Source organism: Sorex araneus, chromosome 6 (genome assembly GCF_027595985.1).
Source record: "Sorex araneus isolate mSorAra2 chromosome 6, mSorAra2.pri, whole genome shotgun sequence".
Lineage (NCBI taxonomy): Eukaryota > Metazoa > Chordata > Mammalia > Eulipotyphla > Soricidae > Sorex > Sorex araneus.
In genome coordinates, this window is record NC_073307.1 from 102480042 (window position 1) to 102502720 (window position 22679).

Sequence of the window (22679 nt, forward strand, 5' to 3'; positions counted from 1 at the left end):
GACGTGGTCTCTGACCTGTAAAGTGCCACACACACATGATTGGTCAAAAGTAAAACTTTTTTTAGCTTATATATATATATATATACATATACATATATATATATATATATATATTGCTTTTTGGGTCACACCTGGCGATGCACAGGGGTTACTCCTCGTTCATGCACTCAGGAATCACCCCTAGCAGTGCTTGGGACCATATGGGATGCTGGGAATCGAACCCGGGTTGGCCGCGTGCAAGGCAAACGCCCTACCCACTGTGCTATTGCTCCAGCCTCATAAAGTAAAATTCTTTTAAAAAAAATTAAAAAATTAAAAATTAAAAAATAAATTAAAAAAATTTTTTTCTCCAGTGTCAAGAATCAAATCCAAAGCCTCACTCGGCACAGCCAGTGCTCCACAGTGGAAAGAAAGGTCCGTTCTCACATCTGTCCTCATAGCTGCAGCGGCACTCTCCTCGGGCCTGCTCCGTCCCCTTCTGGGATGTCCAGGCCACACCGGGGAGATGGGGAAATGGCTCTCGGAGCTAGTGCACAGGCCTTGCATGTGGGGTCTTGGGGTCAGTCCCCACTCCCCAACACCGACACGTGTGGCCCACTAAAAAAAAAAAAAACACTTCATCGTCAGGTAGGCTAACCCTTACCTGTTCCTCCATTCAGGGGGCAGATAGTACACACGACTAGAGTCCACATGATTCATGATTAACGTCTCTGCGTGATTGGGCTCTCAGCACCCTAGTCGCTCCTGTCTGATTCTTTAAAAAAAAAAAAAAAGCAAAGACTTGACATCCAGGGCCCTGTGAGATGCTTCGTAGTCTGAGCTATACCCTGTGCGCAGAGGCTGAGCTAAAGGAGGAGATCTGTAATCAGCAGCCACCTGCCCCCTCTAGGCTCTGGGAAACTGAACCTTTGGCGTCTGAGACCACCCTTCATATACCTTTATCCTTTTCCTGTTCCCTCCCTCCCTCCCTCGCTCCCTCCCTCCCTTCCTTCCTTACTCCCTCCCTCCCTTCCTTCTTTACTCCCTCCCTCCCTTCCTTCCTTACTCCCTCCCTTCCTCCCTCCCTTCCTTCCTTCCTTCCTTCCTTTTCTTTATTTCTTCCTTTCCTTCCTTTCTTTCTTTCTTTCTTTCTTTCTTTCTTTCTTTCTTTCTTTCTTTCTTTCTTTCTTTCTTTCTTTCTTTCTTTCTTCCTTCCTTCATTCCTTCCTTTATTTCTTCCTTCCCTTTCTTTTTTTCTTTCTTTCTGTATTTCCTTCCTTCCTTCTCTCTGTCCTACACCTGGCTGTGCTCAGGGATCACCTTAGCAAGGCTCTGGGAACCATATGGAATTGCTGCGGATTGGACCTGGGTTGGCTCTGTGTGCCAGGGTAGTTCTCCCCCGCCCCAATAGACTTAGCCCCCTGAGCACAGAAGCCTTGCCCCAGCGCCCAACCCAAGGGAGGAAGCAGCATTACTAAATGTTTGTGGTGATGCTCTTCATAAGCTTCAGTCAGATCTAGTCTCACGATGCTTGAAAGGTTTGGTTCTCCTCAGGTCACTGCAGATCAGACCTGTTTGGCAGTCTGAGGGTTGGGTCAGTGGCAGAGCCCAGATCCAGCACCATCATTCCAGTCCTGTATCCCAGCTGGGCGGTAGTGTCCGGGGGGCTCAGTTCTGTGGCCTGTGGGGAGGGCCAGCACAGGGAGGTGCCGACAGGCTGCCCGATGTCTTTGTTGGGGAGGGGACGCTTCATTGGCTGAGGGCCAGCTGTAAACACGGTGCCTCAAAAGACCACGTTGGTGGCCAACTGGCGAGTCAGCCTTGTCGCTGCGGCCCCTCGGGGTGGGGGGCCGTGCAGTGCCTCCCCGCCCCCAGCTCCGTGGCCACTCATTTGGTGGAGCAGAGCGAGAGAGCTCAGGAGCACAGCTTTCTGCAGGATGTGGACAGGGCTCATGGGGCAGGATGTGGGGTGAGAGCTTTACTGCCAGGTGCTGGACCAGGCCCGGCTCTCCCATCGATGCATCATGGCTCCCTTCAGAACTTCACCTTCCTCCTCTGTAAAGTGGGTGCAGCTCCTGGGATGATTCAGAAATCGAGAAATGTTTTACAGTTGACTCTGGATAGTTGACCCAGTTTAACGCCTGCATGCATGGCTCCGCCCACACGTGTAGGCACTGCGGGACTTTCACAGGGATGGGAAGGTCAGCTAGCACTCAGTGGTGGTGGTGTGTGTGTGTGGGGGGGGGGTCCATGCACAGAGCTCTCGTCCACTGCAGAACAGCTGGTTCACTGTGACTCAGTAGGCCCAGAGAAAGTGTGATGGTGCTCTGGCAACGTGCATCCTGGACTGCACTCTGGCCAGAGCCTTGCGGTGCGGCCATCCCTAGGGTTGGTGCACCAGCTGTGGCAGGTCCTCCTGCCAAGGCCGGTCCCACAGGCACGACCGCTCGACGACCTTTGCTTGAGCGGGAAGAAAAAGTGGGACATGCAAGATAAACATAGGCAGACTCAGAGAGGCAGGCCCAAATCAGGTCATTGCACAGGTTTCTGAGATTTATCCCTCTGTCGTCGTATTCTTCCGTAGCCACAACATAGGTATAGCTGGGGCCGGAGAACAGCACAGTGCGTGGGGCCTTGCCTTGCACGCAGCCCACCCGGACTTGATCCTGTCTTCCCATAATGTCTTCTGAGGGCATAACCAGCAGTAAGCCTGAGCATAGTTAGTCGTGCACCACCCCCTCAAAAAAAAAAAGCATGGGGCTGGAGAGATAGCACAGCGGGTAGGGCGTTTGCCTTGCACGCGGCCGACCCGGGTTCAAATCCCAGCATCCCATATGGTCCCCTGAGCACGGCCAGGGGTAATTCCTGAGTGTAGAGCCAGGAGTAACCCCTGTGCATCGCCAGGTGTGACCCAAAAAGAAAAAAAAAAAGCATGGCTTTTATAAATTTAAAAAGTTGTTCACAAAAGTTGCTTACAAAATAATAATTGATAGTCACTATATATGTGCACACTCATGCATGCATAAACTTGTGTGTGTGTGCATGTGTGTGTGTGTGTGTGGTGCTGCTGTGTGCTCAGGGCGGGGGGGACCCTGCAGTGCTGGGGCAGGCTCCCCGCAAGCTTTCCTCAGGCCTGACTCACTTGCTTTTAAACATCTCTGAAGCAGAGAGTCGTGTGGCTCCTCAGTGCACTGCTCTCCCCCTGCAGATGGCTCCCCATCCTCCTCCAAGTCTCTGGTCATCTGGGGCCCTCTCCCCAGGGCCTGTCCCTCATTGAGCTAAGCACCCCTTTCACTCTGACACAGCATTTATCAGCAGCAGAACCATGCCCCTCTGCTTGCTGTCTGCTCCTCTCACCGGGGGAGGTCAGGGACGGTCCCGATATGCTGGTGCCCCTCCCGCGTGGACACGTGCCTCTGCATGCATAGTCGGTTCTCACACTACACAGCGGGTGAGGCACCTTTGTGGGTTTGGCAGATGGGTGCTGCGAGCCAGAGGGCACGCGTGGGTTCTCGAGGCGTCTGGCTAACGGAAAACCCCGTGTTGCTGTCTCCACAGTGCTGGTCACCCGAGAGGATGACTTCAACAACCGGCTGAACAACCGTGCCAGCTTCAAGGGCTGCACTGCCCTGCACTACGCCGTGCTTGCCGACGACTACCGCACCGTCAAGGAGCTGCTGGAGGGAGGTGAGGGCAGGGTGGCGCCGGGAGCTGAGCCGAGGACGGGGCCACCACAGGAAAGCGCGGGCGGGCCCTGGCATGTTCGGTCTGTGCGTGGGCTGCCCTGCCAGCCCCTTGCTGGCAGGCTCCGGGAGAGTTCTTTTTGTTGGCTTGCTTTGGTTTCTGGGTCACACCCGGCAGTGCTCAGGGGTCCGTAATGGGTTGCCGGGAATCGAACCCAGATCTGCCGTGTGCAAGGCAAGCTCCCTACCCACTGCACCATCACTCCGGCCCTGCGAAAGTTCTTGAGTGTTGATCGCCCCGTGTCCCTTATTCCCGGTGATCTCAGGGCAGGTCTGGTGGATGGGGAGGCCCTTTCTTCCCCACTCGCCGGGGTCTCCCAGGCCCTTCCCCTGCCCCATCCACCTTAGGCTCCTCCCCAACTCCTGGGTGTGGGGTCAGGAGCTGGTGGTCCTTTGCTGTCATGGACCCTGTCATGTCTGAAGCTGAGCTCGGGGGATGGGCCTGCTTCCTGGCTGGATGCTGAGAGGAAGGCAAAGGACTATGGCTGACAGATGCCCAGCCCCTGGCTAGTACTGGCACCTAGTCAGCCTCCAGGTTCTGTAGGGTGACCTGCACCCCTCCCAGTGGGGAGAGGCGCCATTCCTAGCATCATCCCGCCTATGCCAGCCTCTGCTCGGGACAGTGAGGGAGGCATCTGCCAGTGTGTGTCATGTCCAGGCACCAGGGCAGCCCGCAGCCCAGCAGAGGTCACTGTTGAGAGCGCCTAGGAGCCTGTGGGCTGCCTCCCTCTCCCTGCAGAGACCGTCGGGGCTCCTGGCTGGCCTCTGGGAGAGTGTTCTCAGCCCCAGCACTGCCACCTCGCCAGCCCACCCAGTACCCCAGCACATCTGCTAGCCCTGGTGTGACGGGCCAGAGACATTTTCCAGGAACCACCCCCGAAGCCTGCACCTCGCGGCAGTGAGCCAAGAGCAGGGGCCCTGCCGAGGGATACACAGCCAGGCAGCAGCTGCTTTCGGGGTGACCGCCCCCTGCTGCAGGCGCAGGCTCCTGGAGGGTCCCCCAAGCATGGGGCGCCTTTGGGAAGCTTTCCAGCAAGACCTCGGAGCTGGAACCGGAGCTCCCGCCACGGGGCTTCTCTCAGCCTTTCCTCAAAATCGATCGACTCCCCAGCCTTTGTCCAAGGGGTGACATTTTCCGCAGCCCCTCAGCCTTCAAACAGCCCCCAGAGTGAGCGGCCTCTTCCCAGCCTTCCAGATCAGACACCTCTGAAAGGAAGAGGCACTCTCGGTCTTTTATGCAGCGCCCCACCCTCACCCCCAGGCCAAGACGGGCCCTTTGAGCCTCTCCCTGCGCATGGTTCCTGCCTGCTGACGTGGAACAGATGCCCGGCGCCCCCACCTTTCCAACTCCCCACCTGCCTGTGTACCCGGCATCAATCCCCACCCCCAGCCTCAAGCGCCGAAGCCATTAACCCACAGATTTCTCCCTTCCCGTCACTCAGGGCTGCCGCCCCCACCGCCCCCCTTGCCCTTCCTAGGCCCGCCTGTGTCTGTGAGCAGCCAACCGAGGGCAGGGGCCTGCTCCCTTGTCCCATCTCCAAAGTCCCCTGACCTCAGCTGACCTTCTCCCGAGGGTTCCCGGACAGCCAGTGCTCACCCCAGCCTGGTTGGGCAGAGGTGCTCTCGTGGGGACCAAGCGGGCGTGACGCAGGGGCCAGCCAGTGCTTTGAGGCTGTGTGAGCCCCCCAAAATTCGGGTCCCTGGATCTTCCCCACCTAGAGCCAAGCAGGCTGCCGCCCTGCCTGTGCCCAGCCACACCGCTGTGCAGAACCCCCAGCCTGCTCCAAGGAGGCCGAGAGTCAGAACACACACCCAAAGCACCGGGTCAGATTCGCTGGGTTTGGACTCCGGCTCCCTTCAGTGTTCCGCTGAACTCCCTAAGCCTGTTTTATTTTTCATGTTTCCTTTTGTTACTGATTAATTATTGTTTTTGTCACATGTTTATAATAATGTTAATGTTTATTTTTTTTATGTCTTTGGGGGCTTTTCCTGGGGGGGGACAGGGGTTCACGCCTAACGGTGCTCAGGGGCTACTCCTGACTCTACGCTGGGTTTGTTCCCAGTAGTCCTTGGGACCAGGAGGTTCCGGGGACTGAATCTGGGCCTCTTGCAATCAGAGCTTGTGCTCCAGCCTCTTGAGTTATGAGTTATCGTTCCAGCCGAGCTTTCATTTCTTTTTTTAAAAAATAATTTTATTACATCATTAGTTTAGTTACAGGTGTTCAATATTCCGATACCAATCCCACCACCATTATTTCCAATTTTCACAACCACCCTTGAGCCTGCCCCCATCTCAGGCCCTCAATCATTTAGTTTACATTGCTTAGTATAAATAATTTGCTAAAAGGATGATCAAAAAATGTTTCATTAGAAGAAAGTTAGTGAAGATTGTTGTATCTCACCGTGGAGCTCTTAAGCCTTTATATAAGAGATTACTAAAATGCTGTTACAGGTTAAGCCTTTATGTTTATATTTTGGTCATTGAGATTGGCTGCCATTACATACCATTCGTTCAATGCTACTCCTGGTTTATTAGTATTAAAGAGTTAAAGCACAAATTGTAGCTGTGCACTCCAGGGTGTCCAAAATTTCTAGCAGAGTGATACAACTGGAGTCAGATTCTTAACCGGTGCCTTGGGGCCTGTACATGACTGCCAGGCTTCCAGAAGTACAGGGAGATGGAGGGAGGCCGCCTATCCCCAACCCTGTGAAAGCTAAAGATTTCAGTCACAAAACCGTATAGCTGAGTTTTACCACAAATTAATTTTTGGATGAGGCTTGTCCACAGTGAGATCCGAATGGGAGCACAGCAGTGAGTGTAGCATGTGGAGGTTTTCAGCCTCTGGGGCTCTCTTTGGGCGGGTGCAGGGACTCACCCACTCCCCTCTAGGTTGCCTAGATCTGGGATTAATTCTGATACTTGTAGATCTCTTTCGACATTTATTTCTGAGTCTCTGAATCATGACCACAGCTTTCATTTCTTGCCTATAAATACGTGGCAAGAATCATGGGGCTAGTGTGAAGGTAAGTGATAATGTCCCCCGAAGTCCCGGCATATGGTAGCTGCCCCTTGATTTGCAATTATCATTCTGTCTCCATGGGGAACATAGAGCTCCCCTAATGGGCAGCCCCAATCCCCCTCCTGCCCAGACCAAGACTGTCCTCCTTCCTGGAGGCTTTGGGGGATGGGAGAGGGCACCCAGTGGTGCTCAGAGCTTACTCCTGGCTCCATGCTCAGGGGTCAGGGGAGGGCTCAGGGGAGCGTGTCGGGTGCCAGGGTCGAACCCGGGTTGGCTGCTTGCTGTACCATCTCTAAAGGCTCCTTAACTCTGTCTCTGCCACAGCATCTCACCCCAACTCGAACCCCAAGATGTTCCCTCTCTTCTAGACATTCGGACCCACTCGCAGCTCGGGAGCTCTGGGCCACTGGAGCGCACCCCCTCCTGTTGCAATGTGAGGCGGAGAGAGCAGGACATCAGTCTGCGAGTCAGACGGGTGGGCTGAATCTGGCTCTGGGCTGTGACTGGGGGGGTTGCTTCCCAGCCCCCTCAGGCCCTGGAGCTCAGGGGCCTAGGGATCAGGCAGACCACCTGCACTGGGCCACAAGCACTTGGTGGTTTTGTTTTGGGTTTGTTGTTGTTGTTGTTGTTGTGTGTATTTTAGTTATTTTGTTTTGGGGGTCACACTTGGTGATGCTCAGGGGTGGCCGGCACTGACTCTGAGCAGAAGGCAGCTGGGAAGGGGGAGGTAGCTCCGAGAGCAGCTGCCGAGGTGGGGCTTGGAGATAGACAGGACAGCGGGGAGAGCGTTTGCCTTGCATGGGTGCAAGCCCGGGTCAATGCCCGGCACCCCATACGGTCCCCTGAGCACTACCAGGAGTGAGTCCTGAATGCAGAGCCAGGAATAAGCCCTGAGGATCTCCGGGTGTGACCCAAAACAAAAAATAAAACAAACACAAACAGGAAGGGAATGCTGCCGTGGTCTGGATGTTGCTGTAGCCCGTCCACACACCCTGTCCTCTTCACACACGAGACACGGTGGCAGAGGCGGTCACCCCCGGAGCTGTCCCCTGAGGAGCACTGGGCTCTGTGGAACGTGATGGCACCTTCCTCGGCCTCTGCCACCTGCTGTCCTGGCCCTCTGTGGCCCTTCTCTCCCAGCACCCGGCTCAGTTGTCACTGTGAACTGGCCAGAATCGCACGAGCCCTTGAATTTCCCATCAGAGGCAGAGTTCATCGCTTCCTTGTCACGGCCTCCCAGCCCCGTCCCCTGTTCCACTCCACTGTCCGGCCATCTGGCTGTGCTACCAGATGTTGAGGAAACTGGCTTTGCCTCAGGCTGTCCTTGGTGGAAATCTGGGCGCTGATTCTTTATTGTTGCTGTTGGGGGGTGGGGGAGACGGTGGGGAGGGAGGGGCACAGGACAGACAGGGTCACTCCCAGCGGCATTGGGGGGAACCCTGCAGTGCTGGGGGTCACCCCTGGGCTCCCACCCTGTGAGCCACTGCCCCGGCCTGGACCTGTGACTCGGGACAGCAGAGCAGAGAAGGGGCCTGAGCGCCGAGAGGAGCTGAGGTCTGCTACTAACAGACTGCCACCAACAACTTCTGTGTTTGCTATTTGGGTCACACCTGGTGATGCTCAGGAGTTACTCCTGCCTGTGCGCTCAGGAATTACTCGTGGTGCTCAGGGGACCCTATATGGGATGCCAGGGATCGAACCCGGGTCAGCCATATGCAAGGCAAATGCTCTTCCCGCTCTGACACCTACTAACAACTTCTTTCTATTTCAGAAAATAAAACAGTAAGCTGAGCCCTGAGACCCCAAAATATCACTCTCGGTGACTCTTGGGTAGATCTCTTTATTCCCTTTTTGAAAAGGACCATGTCTTATCCTGTCTCCCGCCACGGGCCTTGCCCAGGGAAGCAAGGATGGCACCAGCCATGCCTGCCAGAGCTCTGGGCTCGGTGACATCTGTCCTGCTCTCTGGCTTAGTGGCACCGTGGTGAAGGTGCTTCGGGTTCCCAGAGGAATCCAATCTCTAGGGAGGCAGGGAAAGCCTGGGGTAGGGGCAGGCCTTGTTGGCACCAGCTCCTGAAGGGTGACTGCTAGCTGGCTGGGCAGACCAGTGGCAGAAGGAGGCTGAGAGGCGACAGCCTCACTGGATTTGCCAGGCGTCGTTGGGGCAGAAGCCCCTAATGAAGGCCTTTGACGTAAACTCTGCTGACGAAACGGGACTTTACCCACCCTCCGGAAACCACAGATTCCAGAGCAAGAAGGACCACACTTAGATTTAATGTGCAAGATAGTTTCCGTATCACAAAAATGCTTGTTGGTAGTTGAGTGGATCAATAAATTAGCTACAGAATAAGAAAGTGAAGCAAAGGGGGGGGGGGCGGAGCAATAGCACAGCCGGTAGGGCGTTTGCTTTGCATGCGGCCGACACGGGTTCGATCCCCGGTATCCCATATGGTCCCCCAAGCACTGCCAGGAGTAATTCCTGAGTGCAAAGCCAGGAATAACCCCTGTGCATTGCTGGGTGTGACCCAAAAAGAAAAAAAACATGACATAAATGCAATAAATAACTTATAAAAAAAAAAAAAGAAAGTGAAGCAAAGGAGCAAACCAACCAACCAAACTCTTGTTCTCCATGGCAACAGGGAGGGATAATACAAACCCAAGGTTTGGCACGAAAGCCAGGTGCAAGAGAGTCTTAATTGTGTGATGACACCGGTGTATGTTAATAGGGCTAAACATAGAGCAGCCAAGGTGGTAAGAAGTCGCCATAGAGGTTGCCCTGCTGGGCTGCAGGCAGTGGCTGGAGGGAGTACTGGAAGGGTCTGTTTCTTTATATCAGTGCTGCTCATGTGAGCATGCCCCCCTTGGAAAATGTCAGTAAGCCGCTCCCTTGTGCCTTTGTTTCGTTGTGTTTGGGGACCACACTTGGTAGTGCTCAGGGGTGACTCCTGGTTCTGCACTCAGGAATTACTCCTGGCAGTGCTCAGGGGACCATATGGGGCCCCAGGGATCAATTCCAAGTTGGTCACGAGCGCCTTACCCACTGCACTGTTGCTCCAGCCCCTCCCATGTGTGATTTTTATACTTTACCGAGTACATGCTTTTTACATGAAAGAGGATAAAAAAGAAAATGAGGGGCTGGAGCGAATAGCACAGCGGGTAGGGCATTTATTTGCCTTGCATGCAGCCGACCCGGGTTCAATTCTCAGCATCCCATATGGTCCCCTGAGCACCGCTAGGGGTAATTCATGAGGGAAGAACCAGGAGTAACCCCTGTACATCAGTGGGTGTGACCCAAAGAGCAAAAATAATAATAGCAATAATAATAATAATAATAATTGGAAGAGGTGTGATTGGAAAAAGAAAAACAGCTTTATTGTAGAGCTACTATAATATCCGGGTGCGGCCTCACACGCCAAGGCAGCTGCAGGGGGAAGGAGGGAAGAGGATCTCAGGGCACAGTTCGTCGGCTCATGGTGAGAGACAAGCACCAGCTCTAGCCCAGGCTTGGATGGCCCTGTAGCGTTCAGCCTCTCTGGTCCTGGGGCTAACTGTGATCAGGATGGGCTGGAGAGATAACACAGTGGCTAGAGCACTACCTTGCACGCACCTGTACCACACTGAGTGATCCCTGAGTGCAAAGCCAGAAGTCAGCCCTGAGCCCCGAGCACAGCCAGGAGTGCTCCCCTCGACTCTTCCCCCCCCAAAAAAAAAAGTAACCACATCTACCCTCTTCTTCCCCCTCATTTCTCTCCATTCCTACATGGTAAAAATTGTAAAAGAATAAAAATAAATAAATAACGCTCCCCTGGCTCCTGATAATTTCCTCGGCCGTGGTACAGAGAGCCAGTTTATACTTGCTTCTCTCCCAGAGCTGCTGTCCCCGTCTTCCATGTCCTGGAAAATGACACCACCACCTCCCCGTTCTTCAGTCATGGCTCCTGGTCATTCTTGAGTGTCCCTCCCCTTGCGTTGGCTCTCTGACCATCAGTAAGCACTACTGCTATCTCCCGAGTGAGCACCTTGAGTCCATGTCCTTTGGGTTTTTTTTTTTTCCTTTCTTTTTGGGTCAAACCCAGCGATGCTCAGGGGTTGCTCCTGGCTCTGCACTCAGGAATCACTCCTGGAGGTGCTCAGGGGACCATACGGGATGCCAGGGATCGAACCTGGGTCGGTTGCGTGCAAGGCAAATGCCCTATCCTCTGTACTTTCGCTCCGGCCCCATGCATTCTGCTCTTCGGCCATTTCCACTGCTGTAACTTGTCCAGGTCAGGGTGATGGCCCAGTGCTGCTTTCAGCTGTGCTTGGCGATTGCTCCCATGATGCTCAGGGGCCAAACCCACACGCAACATATGCCCAGACCAGTGAGTGCTCCCTGGCCCCATTTCCATTCTTATTTGTCTAAGCCCACCTCCAGCAGTGACAGCAAGGGAGGGGGGTCTCTTTGAACAGAGATCCCTTCTTCAAGCCCTCTTTAGCTTCCCGCAGAAACCAGAGTGAGGGGCTTGAAAGACAGTGTAACAGGTAACATGCTTGTCTTACATACAGTGACCAGGTCCAGTCCCTGGCCCCACATCTGTTTGCCCAAGATCCACTAGGAGGGATCCCTAAGTGCAGCGCAAACCCTGAGCACAGGGTGTGACTCCCCCCACCCACACACACACCAAAAAATCCAGACTCCTCATCAGAGCCCACTCGGCTGTCTCTGTCTCTGCTTCCTTCCCTCTGGCTGTCTCGCCCTTGCTTCCTCTTCCCTGGTCTCGAGACACTGCGCTCCTTCCTCCCTTCTTTCCCAGTGACAGAACATAGTCCACTGCAGGCTGACAGTCAGGTGTCAGTGCAGTGGCCCCTTCGAGAGACCTTCCCTGGACACCCCAGTCAGAGGAGCTCCCCAGCTACCCTTTGCTGCATTGGCCATTTCTTCTTCTTCTTGCTCCTGCAGTCCTTAAGATGAACCCGCTGCACTTACACCATCTGATAGAAGATGGCATCACCTCTAGCGATTATTTCCAGCGTGTGAGCCCAGGTGCTCAGGGACCCAGGGTGCTAGGGGCCAAACCCACATGCAGAGTATGTGCTCACTGTGTTTGCTGTTGTTGTCACTGCTCCTGGGAAAAAGCAGGCTCACAATTGGCACATGGACGGGGGGGGGGGGGGGTGTCAGAAATTCACTGTGGCTCACCAAGGGCTTTGTGGGAATGTGCCGTAGAACAGTGTGGGTTGAAGGCAGCTGGGTTAAAGGGTCTGACGCTCGGGAGAGAAGAGGACTCTGGGTCGGGCATGAACATTCAAGCATTGTCTGGCCCCTGGGGGTGGCTGACCTGGCTGGGTCTGTGAGTTGTCATGGCAAGTTGTAGCCCTAAAGAGGCCCAACGACACAATTGGGAGGAGCTCCATTTTAGGTGCGAGCATGAGGTCAGGCAGAGTGAGAAGCTGGGGGAAACCAAGGAGCAAAGCAGTCCCAGAAGAGAGCCAGGATGGGTCGGGATGGGTTGCTCGCCAGGGCGAGGGCAGTGCGGACCATGCAGTTCATGAACATGAATTGCAGTGCGGGCGTCAGTGAGTAAGGCAGTGCTTCTCAAAGTCTCTCTGAAAGAGGTGTCTGTTGTTTGAACTTGCAGTTTGTCGTACCCCAGTATTTTAATAAAAAATCAGTGAAATTGAGTTATTAGAAAAATTCTGTTTCAAGGGGCTGGAGAGATAGAACAGCAGGTGGCTGCTTGCCTTGCATGTCACTGATACAGATTTGATCCCTGGCATCACATATTATACCCCCAGCCGTGCCAGGAGTGACCCCTAAGTGCAGAGCCAAGAGTTGGCACTGTGCCCCTCAACAAAGAATGTCATGTTCTCAGAAATGCATCCAGAATGCATCCAGATTTGACGTTGGGTTCAGGAAACAGAACCGCGACAAGTCGCTGTGAAAGCTCCCAGCTCCGTCCCTCCCGAGCCTGTCCTTACCGAGGACTGGTAGCCAGGACACAGATGCCACATGCTTCCGGGCTGCTGTGATGATACTTTTAGGGCAGGAGGGAAGACAGAAGAGCAGAATGTGGCCTCTGCCCTCGAGTGGTTCAAAGCCTGGCTGGAGCAACAGTTGGGGACAAGCCGTCACACGGCACTGCAGAGAGGTCAGCACAGCCACTTGGCGGCAGGCTCCAGGGACCCAGGTTCAGCCCAGTGCTGCCACCGGCTCATCCTGAAAAACCTTCAACCCATCTTGGCCCCTCGCTGATAGCACTTTCTTCATGTGTATAATGAAGACACGTGTCAGGTGATCAGCCGCCGACGGCTTCCCATTGTTAGCTATAGGGCTGGAAACACTCCCAGCCGGTGCCTGTCTAGAGGGATGGGATTGGCTGCAGAGGGTGATGGAGGAGGCTTAAGATTAGATTATGGTGATGCGGACAAGCAAGCATTACTCTCTAAATTAAAAAATAATAATTAAAAAGCTATTGTCTAAATGGGTGAACTTTGGGCTGGAGCGATAGTACAGTGGGTTTGCCTTGCACACGGCCGACCCGGTTCAATTCCCAGCATCCCATATGGTCCCCCGAGCACTGCCAGGAGAAATTCCTGAGTGCAAAGCCAGGAGTAACCCCTGTGCATCGCTGGGTGTGAACCAAAAAGTTTTTAAAAATTAAAATAAAAAATAAATGAATGAGCTTTGTGACTGTGAATTTTGGAAGGGGGACTTTGGGCCACACCTGGAGGTGCTGGGGCTACTCCCACCTCGGTCTGTATTCAGGGGACAGTGTGGGGTCAAGGATCAAACCCAACTTCCTGCAAGCAGAGCCTGTGCTCAGCCCATAGCATTATCTCTCCAGCCCGGTATGTAAAACATATCTCAGTAAAACAATCATTGCTGTAGCTTTACTAAGATGGAAGGAAGGAAAGGAAATCATCCATGCCTCTCAAAACTGAGGAAGGAGGCTGGAGCAGTAGTACAGTGGGGAGGGCTTATGCCTTACATACAGCCAACCTGGGTTCGATCCCTGGCATCCCATATGGTATCCCTCCCACCCCACCCCAAGCACTGCTAGGAGTAATTCCTGAGTGCAGAGCCATGAGTATCCCCTGAGCATCACTGGGTGTGAACCAAAAACCCAAAAACAAAACAAAAAATAGGAGGAAGACTGGGCCGGCCGGAAAGCCAGGCTGACCTGCCCAGCCCCATCCCTGAGCTGGGGGCTCGGAGGAGCCACTCTCCGTAGACAAATGTTCTCCTTGCAGAGAGGACCAGTCAAAGCGTATCCCTCCGGCCCGCCCTCGCCCACACTGCACTTCCCGTTGATTTCCTTTCACCCATCTCTGTGGGGCTTTGCAGTCTGGCCGCGGGAAGAAGGGAAGACATCACAAAAGTATTAGCTAACTACCCTCAAGACAAGTATTACTGGGGCAAAATTCAGGGTACCCCAAGAGCGTCTCCGTGCCGCGGCGGGTGTCCTCCCTGAGCACGTGGCGTGAGACAGGTCAGAGGCCAGCACGCTTGGGGGGACGGGGAGCCTGTGACCCAGTTTGAGGAGACTGTGTGGAGCGTGGTGACCGTTAGTCACACCGTGGACTCAGTGGCCACTGGGGGGCACAGTGGGCAGTGACAGTCGGTGGCAGTGTCGTGTGCGCCGTGTGGGAGGTCAGCCACCCTGTGCCCTGCCCAGGACTGTTACCCCCACCTGTGCCAGAGGCAGCGCTGCTACGCTACGGCCCTGACCCTGCTTCTTGGAAGTCGCCCCCCACTTCCTGTTGGAGTTGAGATGAGCTCCTGGTCCCCAGAGCCCCCTCCACCACCCCTCTCCCCAGCCACCTGCCTCCAGGCACCCGCATCTCATCAGGGCTCTAATCGGCTCCAGGCAGTGCTCAGCTGAGCCTGGCTGCTATCCGGCATGACCTCATCACCACCAGCAGTAGCAGCCGGGGGCCAAGGCGCCTTTGGGTGAGGCAGAGGTCAGTACCGGTGGCAGTGGCGGGGCCACGTCTGTTCTGCCTCCCACGCTCGTCCACCGGCCCTGGGCCTGCAGCAGGAGCTGAGGCAGATTCCAGGTTCCTGGAATAGCTACCGTCAGGCCTACAGTGTGTGTACTCTGGGGCAGAATGCATAGAGCCAGCGGCGCTGCCACTTTAAGAAGTAGAGCCCCCCAATTCAAGGGAAGGGCCTACAAAAGTAGAGAGGGGAGGGCATTTGCCCTGCCCACGGCCACCCTGGCTGCCAGACTGCTATCCCCGGCATCCCATAGGGTTCCCCAAGCCCACCGGGAGTGACCCCTGAGTGCAGAGCCAGGAGTAACTCCTGAACACAGCCGGGGGTGGCCCACAAAGGCAAAAAGGAAATAAAGGCGAAGTTCCTACCCCAGAGTCAGAGGCCAGCTGTGACCTCACTGTCGGTGGTCACCAGACTCCTCCTGCTCTGCATGGAGTGGACCCATGCAGAGAAAGGGGGCACTAGCCCCCGAAGTGCTGAGCCCTGCGAGGCGGGAGGCGGTGGGCCTGGTACCCGCCGTGCCTCGCTCTGGGGCTTTGACGTTCCCCGCCAGCAAGCCTTGCGCCTCGCGCCCCCTGCACCCAGACAGCTGGTTCACTGGGCTGGGTCTCAGAGCTCTCGCTCACATCCGTGATTCTAAGTGAATGAGCGTCCTCTCGTTTATCTAATTGCAGATCTTAAGTATTCGTATTCATTCAGCATCTATTAATTATTTTCCGGCAGCTGACCACCAGCATCCCCCTCCTGCTTCCTCCAATTCACACGTGGTAAGCATGCTGGATGCTTGCTTTTTCACACTCACCACAGAATGCAGTTATATAGTTCCGTAGTGCACAGTGCTCTTCTCACCCCGTAATGCTTTCCCGAGGGATCTGGGTCTACACTGCTTCTGTTCCCAGCTCCTTGCACTCTCCATCACCCTTAGTAGGTGCGCAGAAAATACTTGGTGGATCGGTTTCATTATAGAGGACACTACACATTACTGGAACTCAGAGCTACAAGCCTTTCCTTCAGTCAGCAAAAGAATGGCCATTTAGAGGCAAAGGCCCGTGAGCAGTGCTCACTGAACGGGGAGAGTAGGAAGAAAGCAGTTCAGGCTAGACAGTACAATGGGCAGGGCACTTGACTTGCATGCAGCTGACCGACCTGGCTTGGTCCCTAGCAGCCCATATGGTTCCCCAAGCACCAACAGGGGTGATCCCTGAGCATTGCTGGGTATGGCCCCCAAACCACGGGGCTTGCAGGGAGGAAAGAGCAGTTCAGTGAATATTTATTTCTTAGTAGTACCTTTTCCATTTTATTAGAGTTGTTTTCAGACATTCCCCACTTTTTTTTTTCCTTTTTGGGTCACACCCCACAATGCACAGGGGTTATTCCTGGCTCATGCATTAAGGAATTACTCCTGGCAGTGCTCGAGGGACCATATGGGATGCTGGGAATCAAACCCGGGTCAGCCCCGTGCAAGGCAAATGCCCTACCCTCTGTGCTATTGCTCCAGCCCCATTCCCCACATTTTAAGATCTTTTTTTTTTAAATTTTTTTATTGTATAAGTTAGTTCACAATATTTGATTACATTTAATTTCAAACACCAATCCCACCACCGTTACACCTTCCCACCACCATATTTGGGATGTTTCCATCCCAAGCCCCAATCCCTGACCCAAAGCACAGCCGAAATAATATATTTTATATTGTTTGTTATGAAAAACTGCTGAAAATGCTACAAAAAAGGTATCCATAGAAGAAACAGTGTGAAGATTGTTCTATTTTGGCAGGGGCCATTAAGACATCCTTTAGGATATCACTAACATGTTGTTAAAGGTTGAGTGATGTGAACTTTTGTATGTATATATGTATATATATATCCTTCTATGATTGGTTGCCTACTATTTGAACCCCATCAGATGTGGTGTGGTACTCTTGGAGAATGGGTAGGGAGTGTCTTATGTGTCACATGGCTACAAATGCGGCCATGTGGTCCAGGAATATGTGCATTTTGTCGGACTTCACTCATGTGTGAGAATCGGCCCAAGTGTGTGGGGAGCGGCCTTGAACGTGGCAGCCGTTGGGTTGTGGAGGTTCTTGGCTACTGGGGCTGGGTCCCTGGAGCGAGGAGGGCTCTCACCCACTCCCCTCTGGGGCATCCCGAGTGAAACAGCCCAGCTCGGGATCCAGTAGCATGGCTATGGCGGGCGTCATGTTGCTCCCTTCCGGGAGAAAAAGCCATGTAACCTGGATGGTGACTGATGACAAGATTATCTGGCACTGACAGGGGGTGGCTTATGGGCGTGACCTGTGGGTTGCCAGAGACAGGGGGAAACGGGCAGAGTATCTCTGCTCCCCGTCCCGTTGAACCCAGAGTTCAGAGTCACAAAGTTCCGCGTGTACCTGGGTTTTGTCAAACTTCACTTGTGCATGAGGCTTGGCCCAAGTATATGGGGAGCGGCCTTGAGCATGGCGGCCGTTGGGTTGTAAGGAGATCTTTTGATATGTTTCTGTTTTACTATGCAATGTAAAACTTTCCACTTTTTTCTTTCTTTTTGGGGTCCATCTGGCAATGCTCAGGGTTTACTCCTGGCTCTGCACTCAGGCATTACCTCTGGCGGTGCTCGGAGGACTATATGGGATGCCGGGGATCAAACCCAGGTAGGGCACATGCAAGACAAACGCCCGACCTGCTGTACTATTGCTCCAGTCCATCTCTCCACTTTTTGCTGAAATGGAGTAGACAGTGAAAAATTAAAAGTAGAAATAGTTAAAGCCATGAATATCTTTTTTTTTAATTTATTTATTGAATCACCGTGAGAGTAGTTACAAAGCTTTCGGGTTTAAGACTCGGTCATACTGGGGGCTGGAGCGATAGCACAGCGGGTAGGGCATTTGCCTTGCACGCGGCCGACCGGGTTCAAATCCCAGCATCCCATATGGTCCCCTGAGCACCGCCAGGAGTAATTCCTGAGTGCAGAGCCGGGAGTAACCCCTGTGCATCGCCAGGTGTGACCCAAAAAGCAAAAAAAAAAAAAAAAGACTCGGTCATACAATAATGAAACACCTGTCCCTTCACCCGTGCACATTTCCTACCACCAACAACCCCAGTATGTCCCCCATCCCACACCCTCCCCTTACCTGTGTGGCAGATGATGTCCATATTACTCTCTCTTTACTTTGATTACATTCAGTATTTCAACACCGGCCCCACCATTGTTATTTGAGATTTTTCCCCAACACTTAGATCTGCCGAAAAGGCAATATTAGACACTTTGTTTTCTATTGCTGATTATGAATAGCATAGGATGAATAGCATAGCGCAGTAGCGGCCACGCGATTTTGGAATTCTGGAATTTTAATAATTAAATCTGGAGGGATTTCTGCCAAAAACCACTGGGTTCTGAGATTTGTTTCTGAGTCTCTGGGATCATGGCTGTTCAGCAACTTGATCAGGAGTCAGAGAGGCCATTTGTGGGCGGTGACTCGGGGTTTCTTTGGGCAGGGGGAAGGAAAGAGCCGGACCCACCCCTATCCTGTGAGGCCCCACGTGCCTCCTCACTGCAGGCCCAAACCTGTCTGTCCATTGGCCTCTGGAAGATGGTGGCCCCCAAGCCGCCAGGGGGAAAAGGTGGTGGATCACACTTTTCCCACCTTAGGTCACACCTTTTCCCACCTGGGGTGGCCCAGGGCCAAAAACCTAATCCGGAGCCCAGATGCATTTCTGCCAAAAGCCACTGCGTTCTGAGATTTGTTTCTGTGCCTCTGGGATCATGGCCGTTCAGCAACTCGATCAGGAGTCAGAGAGTGAATATCTTTTTTAAAAGACAGTGGAGGGCCAGAGCTATAGTATGGCGGGCAGGGCAGCCCAGGTTCAGTTCTTAGCACCCCACACGGCCCCCCCAAGTCCCACCAGGAATGATCCCTGAGAACGAAGCCAGGAACAAGTCCTGAGCACCCTTGAAGGTATAACCCAGATACCAACAAATAAGAAACTTTCGTTACATGCAGTCAACTCCAGTTCCATCCCTGGCACCACGTGGGCACCCCTGCACACCACCAGGGTCGGTCCCTGAACACAGAGCCAAAGTACCGCCGGGTGTAGCCTCAAAACAAATCATTGAATTGAATTGAAAAGACAAGATAAAAAATTCACTTGGGCTGGGGATGTAGCCCCAGTTTCACTCAGTTCTGAGCGAATGCCTCACATGCTTGAGGCCCTGGGTTTAATCCCCAGCAGCCAGCCCCCCACCCACAAATTTCAAGCATCACCACAATATGCAGAACTGAAATCTCCCCTCTGCTTCCCTGCCCCTCCTCAGGGCAATCCCTGTAACTTCTCTAGTCTCCCATTTCGGCTGTCACCAAATTAACATATACTTAGTGACAGAAAAAAAAAAAATACCCTGGGCTAGAGCAATAGCACAGCGGGTAGGGCGTTTGCCTTGCACGAGACCAACTCGAGTTTGATTCCCAGCATCCCATATGGTCCCCTGAGCACCGCCAGGAGTGGTTCCTGAGTGCAGAGCCAGGAGTAACCCCTGTACATCACCAGGTGTGACCCAAAAAGAAAAAAAACAAATCTGTGGGTGGCTCACAAGGCTGGAGCACATGGTTTACACGTGGTCAGCTTTTTTCGTATATCCATATTTTTAGGTATAACAAGACATTGTCTTGTCTTCCGTTACTTTTTATTTTTTTTCTTTTTGGGTCACACCCGGCAATGCACAGGGGTTGCTCCTGGCTCTGCACTCAGGAATTACTCCTGACAGTGCTCAGGGGACCATATGGGATTCTGGGAATCGAACCCGGGTCAGCCGTGTGCAAGGCAAATGCCCTACCCGCTGTGCTATTGCTCCAGCCCCCCAGGTTTTTGGTGTTTTGTTGTTGTTGTTGTTGCTGTTGTTTTGCTTTTTGGGGGAGGTCACACCCAGCGATGCACAGGGGTTACTCCTGGCTCTGCACTCAGGAATTACTCCTGGCGGTACTTGGGGGACCATATGGAATACTGGGAATTGAACCTGGGTAGGCTGTGTGCAAGGCAAACGCCTTCCCTGCTGTGCTATAGTTCCGAGCCCCCCCCCCCATTTTATTTTTGACTGAAAGGATCCTCCCAAGAAGTGCTCAGCGTACCCGGGACGCTCGCAGAGGTACTTCGCCCCACTGTGCAGGATGCTGGTTCAATGCTTTACTGGGGCCCCCTCCAAGAGCTCCCCTGATAGGGCTCAGGGGGCCCTGCATTGCCAAGGATCGGACTCCAGGTCTCACTCCAGCCTGCTTGCACTCTTACCCCCCCCAGCCCTGGGTTAATGTGGTCCTTCCTGTATAATCCCAGTTGTTAGCAAGAATTGAGAACTACTGAGGTCTTTAACTGTACCAAATAGAGCTGGGTTTGGGGATTGTTCTAGTTCCCCTCCCCGCCCCCCACCTGTGGTTGGTGATGTTGCAGTGACGGACCCACCTATGTCTGAGTGTGGCGCTTGCTCTCAGTCACACGTCAGGTTCCTGTGCTCTCACACTGTCCCCCATCACCCAGGCCACCCCCGGTGATGCTCGGGCACTGTTCCTGGCTCTGAGCTCAGGGTTCATGCCTGGAGGTGCTCCAGAGAACGAACTGGGGTGGGCTGCATGCAAGGCTAGCACCCTCACCCCTGCCCCGCCTCTGCTGGGCCCCGTGCTTAGAGAGACGTCCATGGAGATAACATCATAGCAGTGTCATGGAAATAAGGTCGGGAGGCGCCCAAGAGGCCGGCAGTAGTGATGGTTGTTGGGGGGGGGGCGGCGATGAAGTCCAGCTCCTCCCTCTCTGCACCCTCATCCTTGCTGAGACCAGACTGCCAGGGCGGCTCTACCCCGCCTGACAGACAGGAGGAACTTCGCCCAGCTAGGTCCTCCCTGGGGCCTCCCAGGTACAGCCAGGATCTCATCTTCCGTCTGCGTTTCTCATGCCACTTTCTGTAAAGTTAGAGGCTTCCTTTGCCCACGTCCATCCTTCTGGTGTGGTGTCGGTTTTGTTAGTTTGGGTTTTTGTTTGTTTGGGGAGCAGCACCTATCAGAGCTCAGGGCTTACTCCAGGCTCTGAGCTCAGGGGTCACTCCTGGGGAGCTCGGGGACCCTCAGCCTTTCTGGGGATCAAACCCGGCTCCATCGTGTGCAAGGGAAATGCCTTCCCCGCTGTGCTGTCACTCTAGTCCATTCATCTGTCTGGTTTGTCACGCAGCCTCGCCTCTGGGACGCTCTCGACAGAATCCTTAGAATGTGTTCGGAAAATCTTGGGATCAGTAGCTCCAAAGGGAGTTCCGGGGAATGGCCCCGGGGCTGGCTCACTCCCGCTCTCCTTCCTCACCTCCCACCGCTGCTCTCCCACTTTCTTTTCTGGTGATTGTTACCTGGTGATTGATTTGGGCATGAAGGAAGGGAGCATAAACCGGAATCATCTTTGTCAGCTTCTGTGTTTTGTTTTTTTTTTAATTTGTTGGGAGAAGGCCTCCCAAGAAGTGTTCCTGGGGACCCAGGGACCTCTCTGGAACACATGGCCCAGCAGTGCGGTGCACTCAGGCCCCACAGTGCTGAAGGGCCATGAGCCACCCCTGCGATGCTCAAGAGATGCACTTTCAGGGGCCAGAGCAATCATACGGCCAGAGGGCATTTGCCTGCTCGCGGCCAACCTGGGTTTGATCCCTGGCATCTCATAAGGTCCCCCGAGCACTCTGCCAGGAGTAATTCCTGAGCACGGAGCCAGGAGTAACCCCTGAGCATCGCCAGGTTTCTCCCCACCCCATCGAGAAAGAGAGGGGTACACTTTCAGGGATCAAACTTGGGGTCTCCACATTCCTGAGCACAGAGTTAGGAGTAACCTCTGAGCATCACCAGGTTTTCCCCCCACCCCATCAAGAGAGACAGAGACAGAGAGAGATTTACTTTCAGGGATCAAACTTGGGGTCTCCACATGCCAGACAGGTGCTCCCGCCCTTTGAGCTATCTCCCTGGCTGTGTTTGTTAGACCAGCAACAGTTATACACAGGAGATGAGTGACTCCCTGATGGGTGTTTGAAAAGCCGGCGTCATTAGATGGACAGTCCCTGGCCCTGTGCTGCTGGAGCCTGTTGCATTTATCACCAAGGCTCGAGGTCTTTGTTGGAGGAGGGAGGGTGGGTTGGCAGTGGCTTTGCACATCAGTACCATAAAATTTTTCACTATTAATAGCCTTGTCACCTAAACTACAATAAAATAAATATAATCAATAAAATACCAATTTCAAATTAATTTTTTTTTAAAAATCTCCTCTCTATATTGGGAAGTGCACCTTGCAAAAATATGTCACTGGTTTTTGTGCCTAGATGCGTTCTCAGAGCCGCCCACAAATACCTCAGGCCTTGTGCCCGCCTTGGGGCCAGTGGGTCTGCTGTCAGGGCCTGGCCCGCCACCGCTTCAGTGTCTGTTCCTTGCTTCTCCTCCACGGGGAATAGACACGTGGTTTAGAGCAAAAGCCGTGCCCCGCTAACCCTCTTCCCCGCTCTGGACCCTTGGCCGGGACTGACCAATAGAAACTTAAACATCTGGTCAGCACCGTCCTGGGGGTGGCTGGTAGTTTATGGACAACCCATCAAGATTGATTGGCCTCCTAACCGAATTAGCCAGATGTGCGGGCATTGTGTGCCCTGGCCTCGGCCTCCCCTCAATGCTGTTAGACGGAAGCAGACGTGCGATTGGCATGTTGGGAGACGCTGTGTTTTCAGGGCAGGAACAAAAGCTGCCGCCTTCTGCAGACTGGGGCTCTGGCCCCGACATCAGTGCTGTAATTATGACTGCAAATTCAGGCCAGGCCCGGCCGCCTGGGTCTCAGCTGGCGTTTGCAGAGGGGCCGGGGGGAGCATTGCAGAAGCCCAGGGACCCAGGTCTCATTACAGTCCACGTCGGACTCTGCTTTACCCAGGGCCTTTTCCTCCCGACAGCCGTGCCCAGCTGCTTCTGGT

At 53.8% G+C, this 22679-nt stretch overlaps 1 protein-coding gene and 1 non-coding gene across 2 annotated transcripts in view; both read left to right on the forward strand.

The window, feature by feature from the left end:
• CLPB (ClpB family mitochondrial disaggregase) overlaps window positions 1-22679 on the forward strand; it is a 129758-nt gene that overhangs the window by 63594 nt on the left and 43485 nt on the right. Inside the window, exon 5 of the mRNA XM_004618207.2 lies at window positions 3538-3666. Within this exon, the coding sequence (XP_004618264.1) occupies window positions 3538-3666 (129 nt within the window). The remainder of the gene's footprint in view (window positions 1-3537; window positions 3667-22679) is intronic.
• On the forward strand, window positions 621-753 carry LOC129406242 (U8 small nucleolar RNA). Its single transcript, XR_008630896.1, has one exon. It is a non-coding gene; the product is annotated as a U8 small nucleolar RNA (small nucleolar RNA).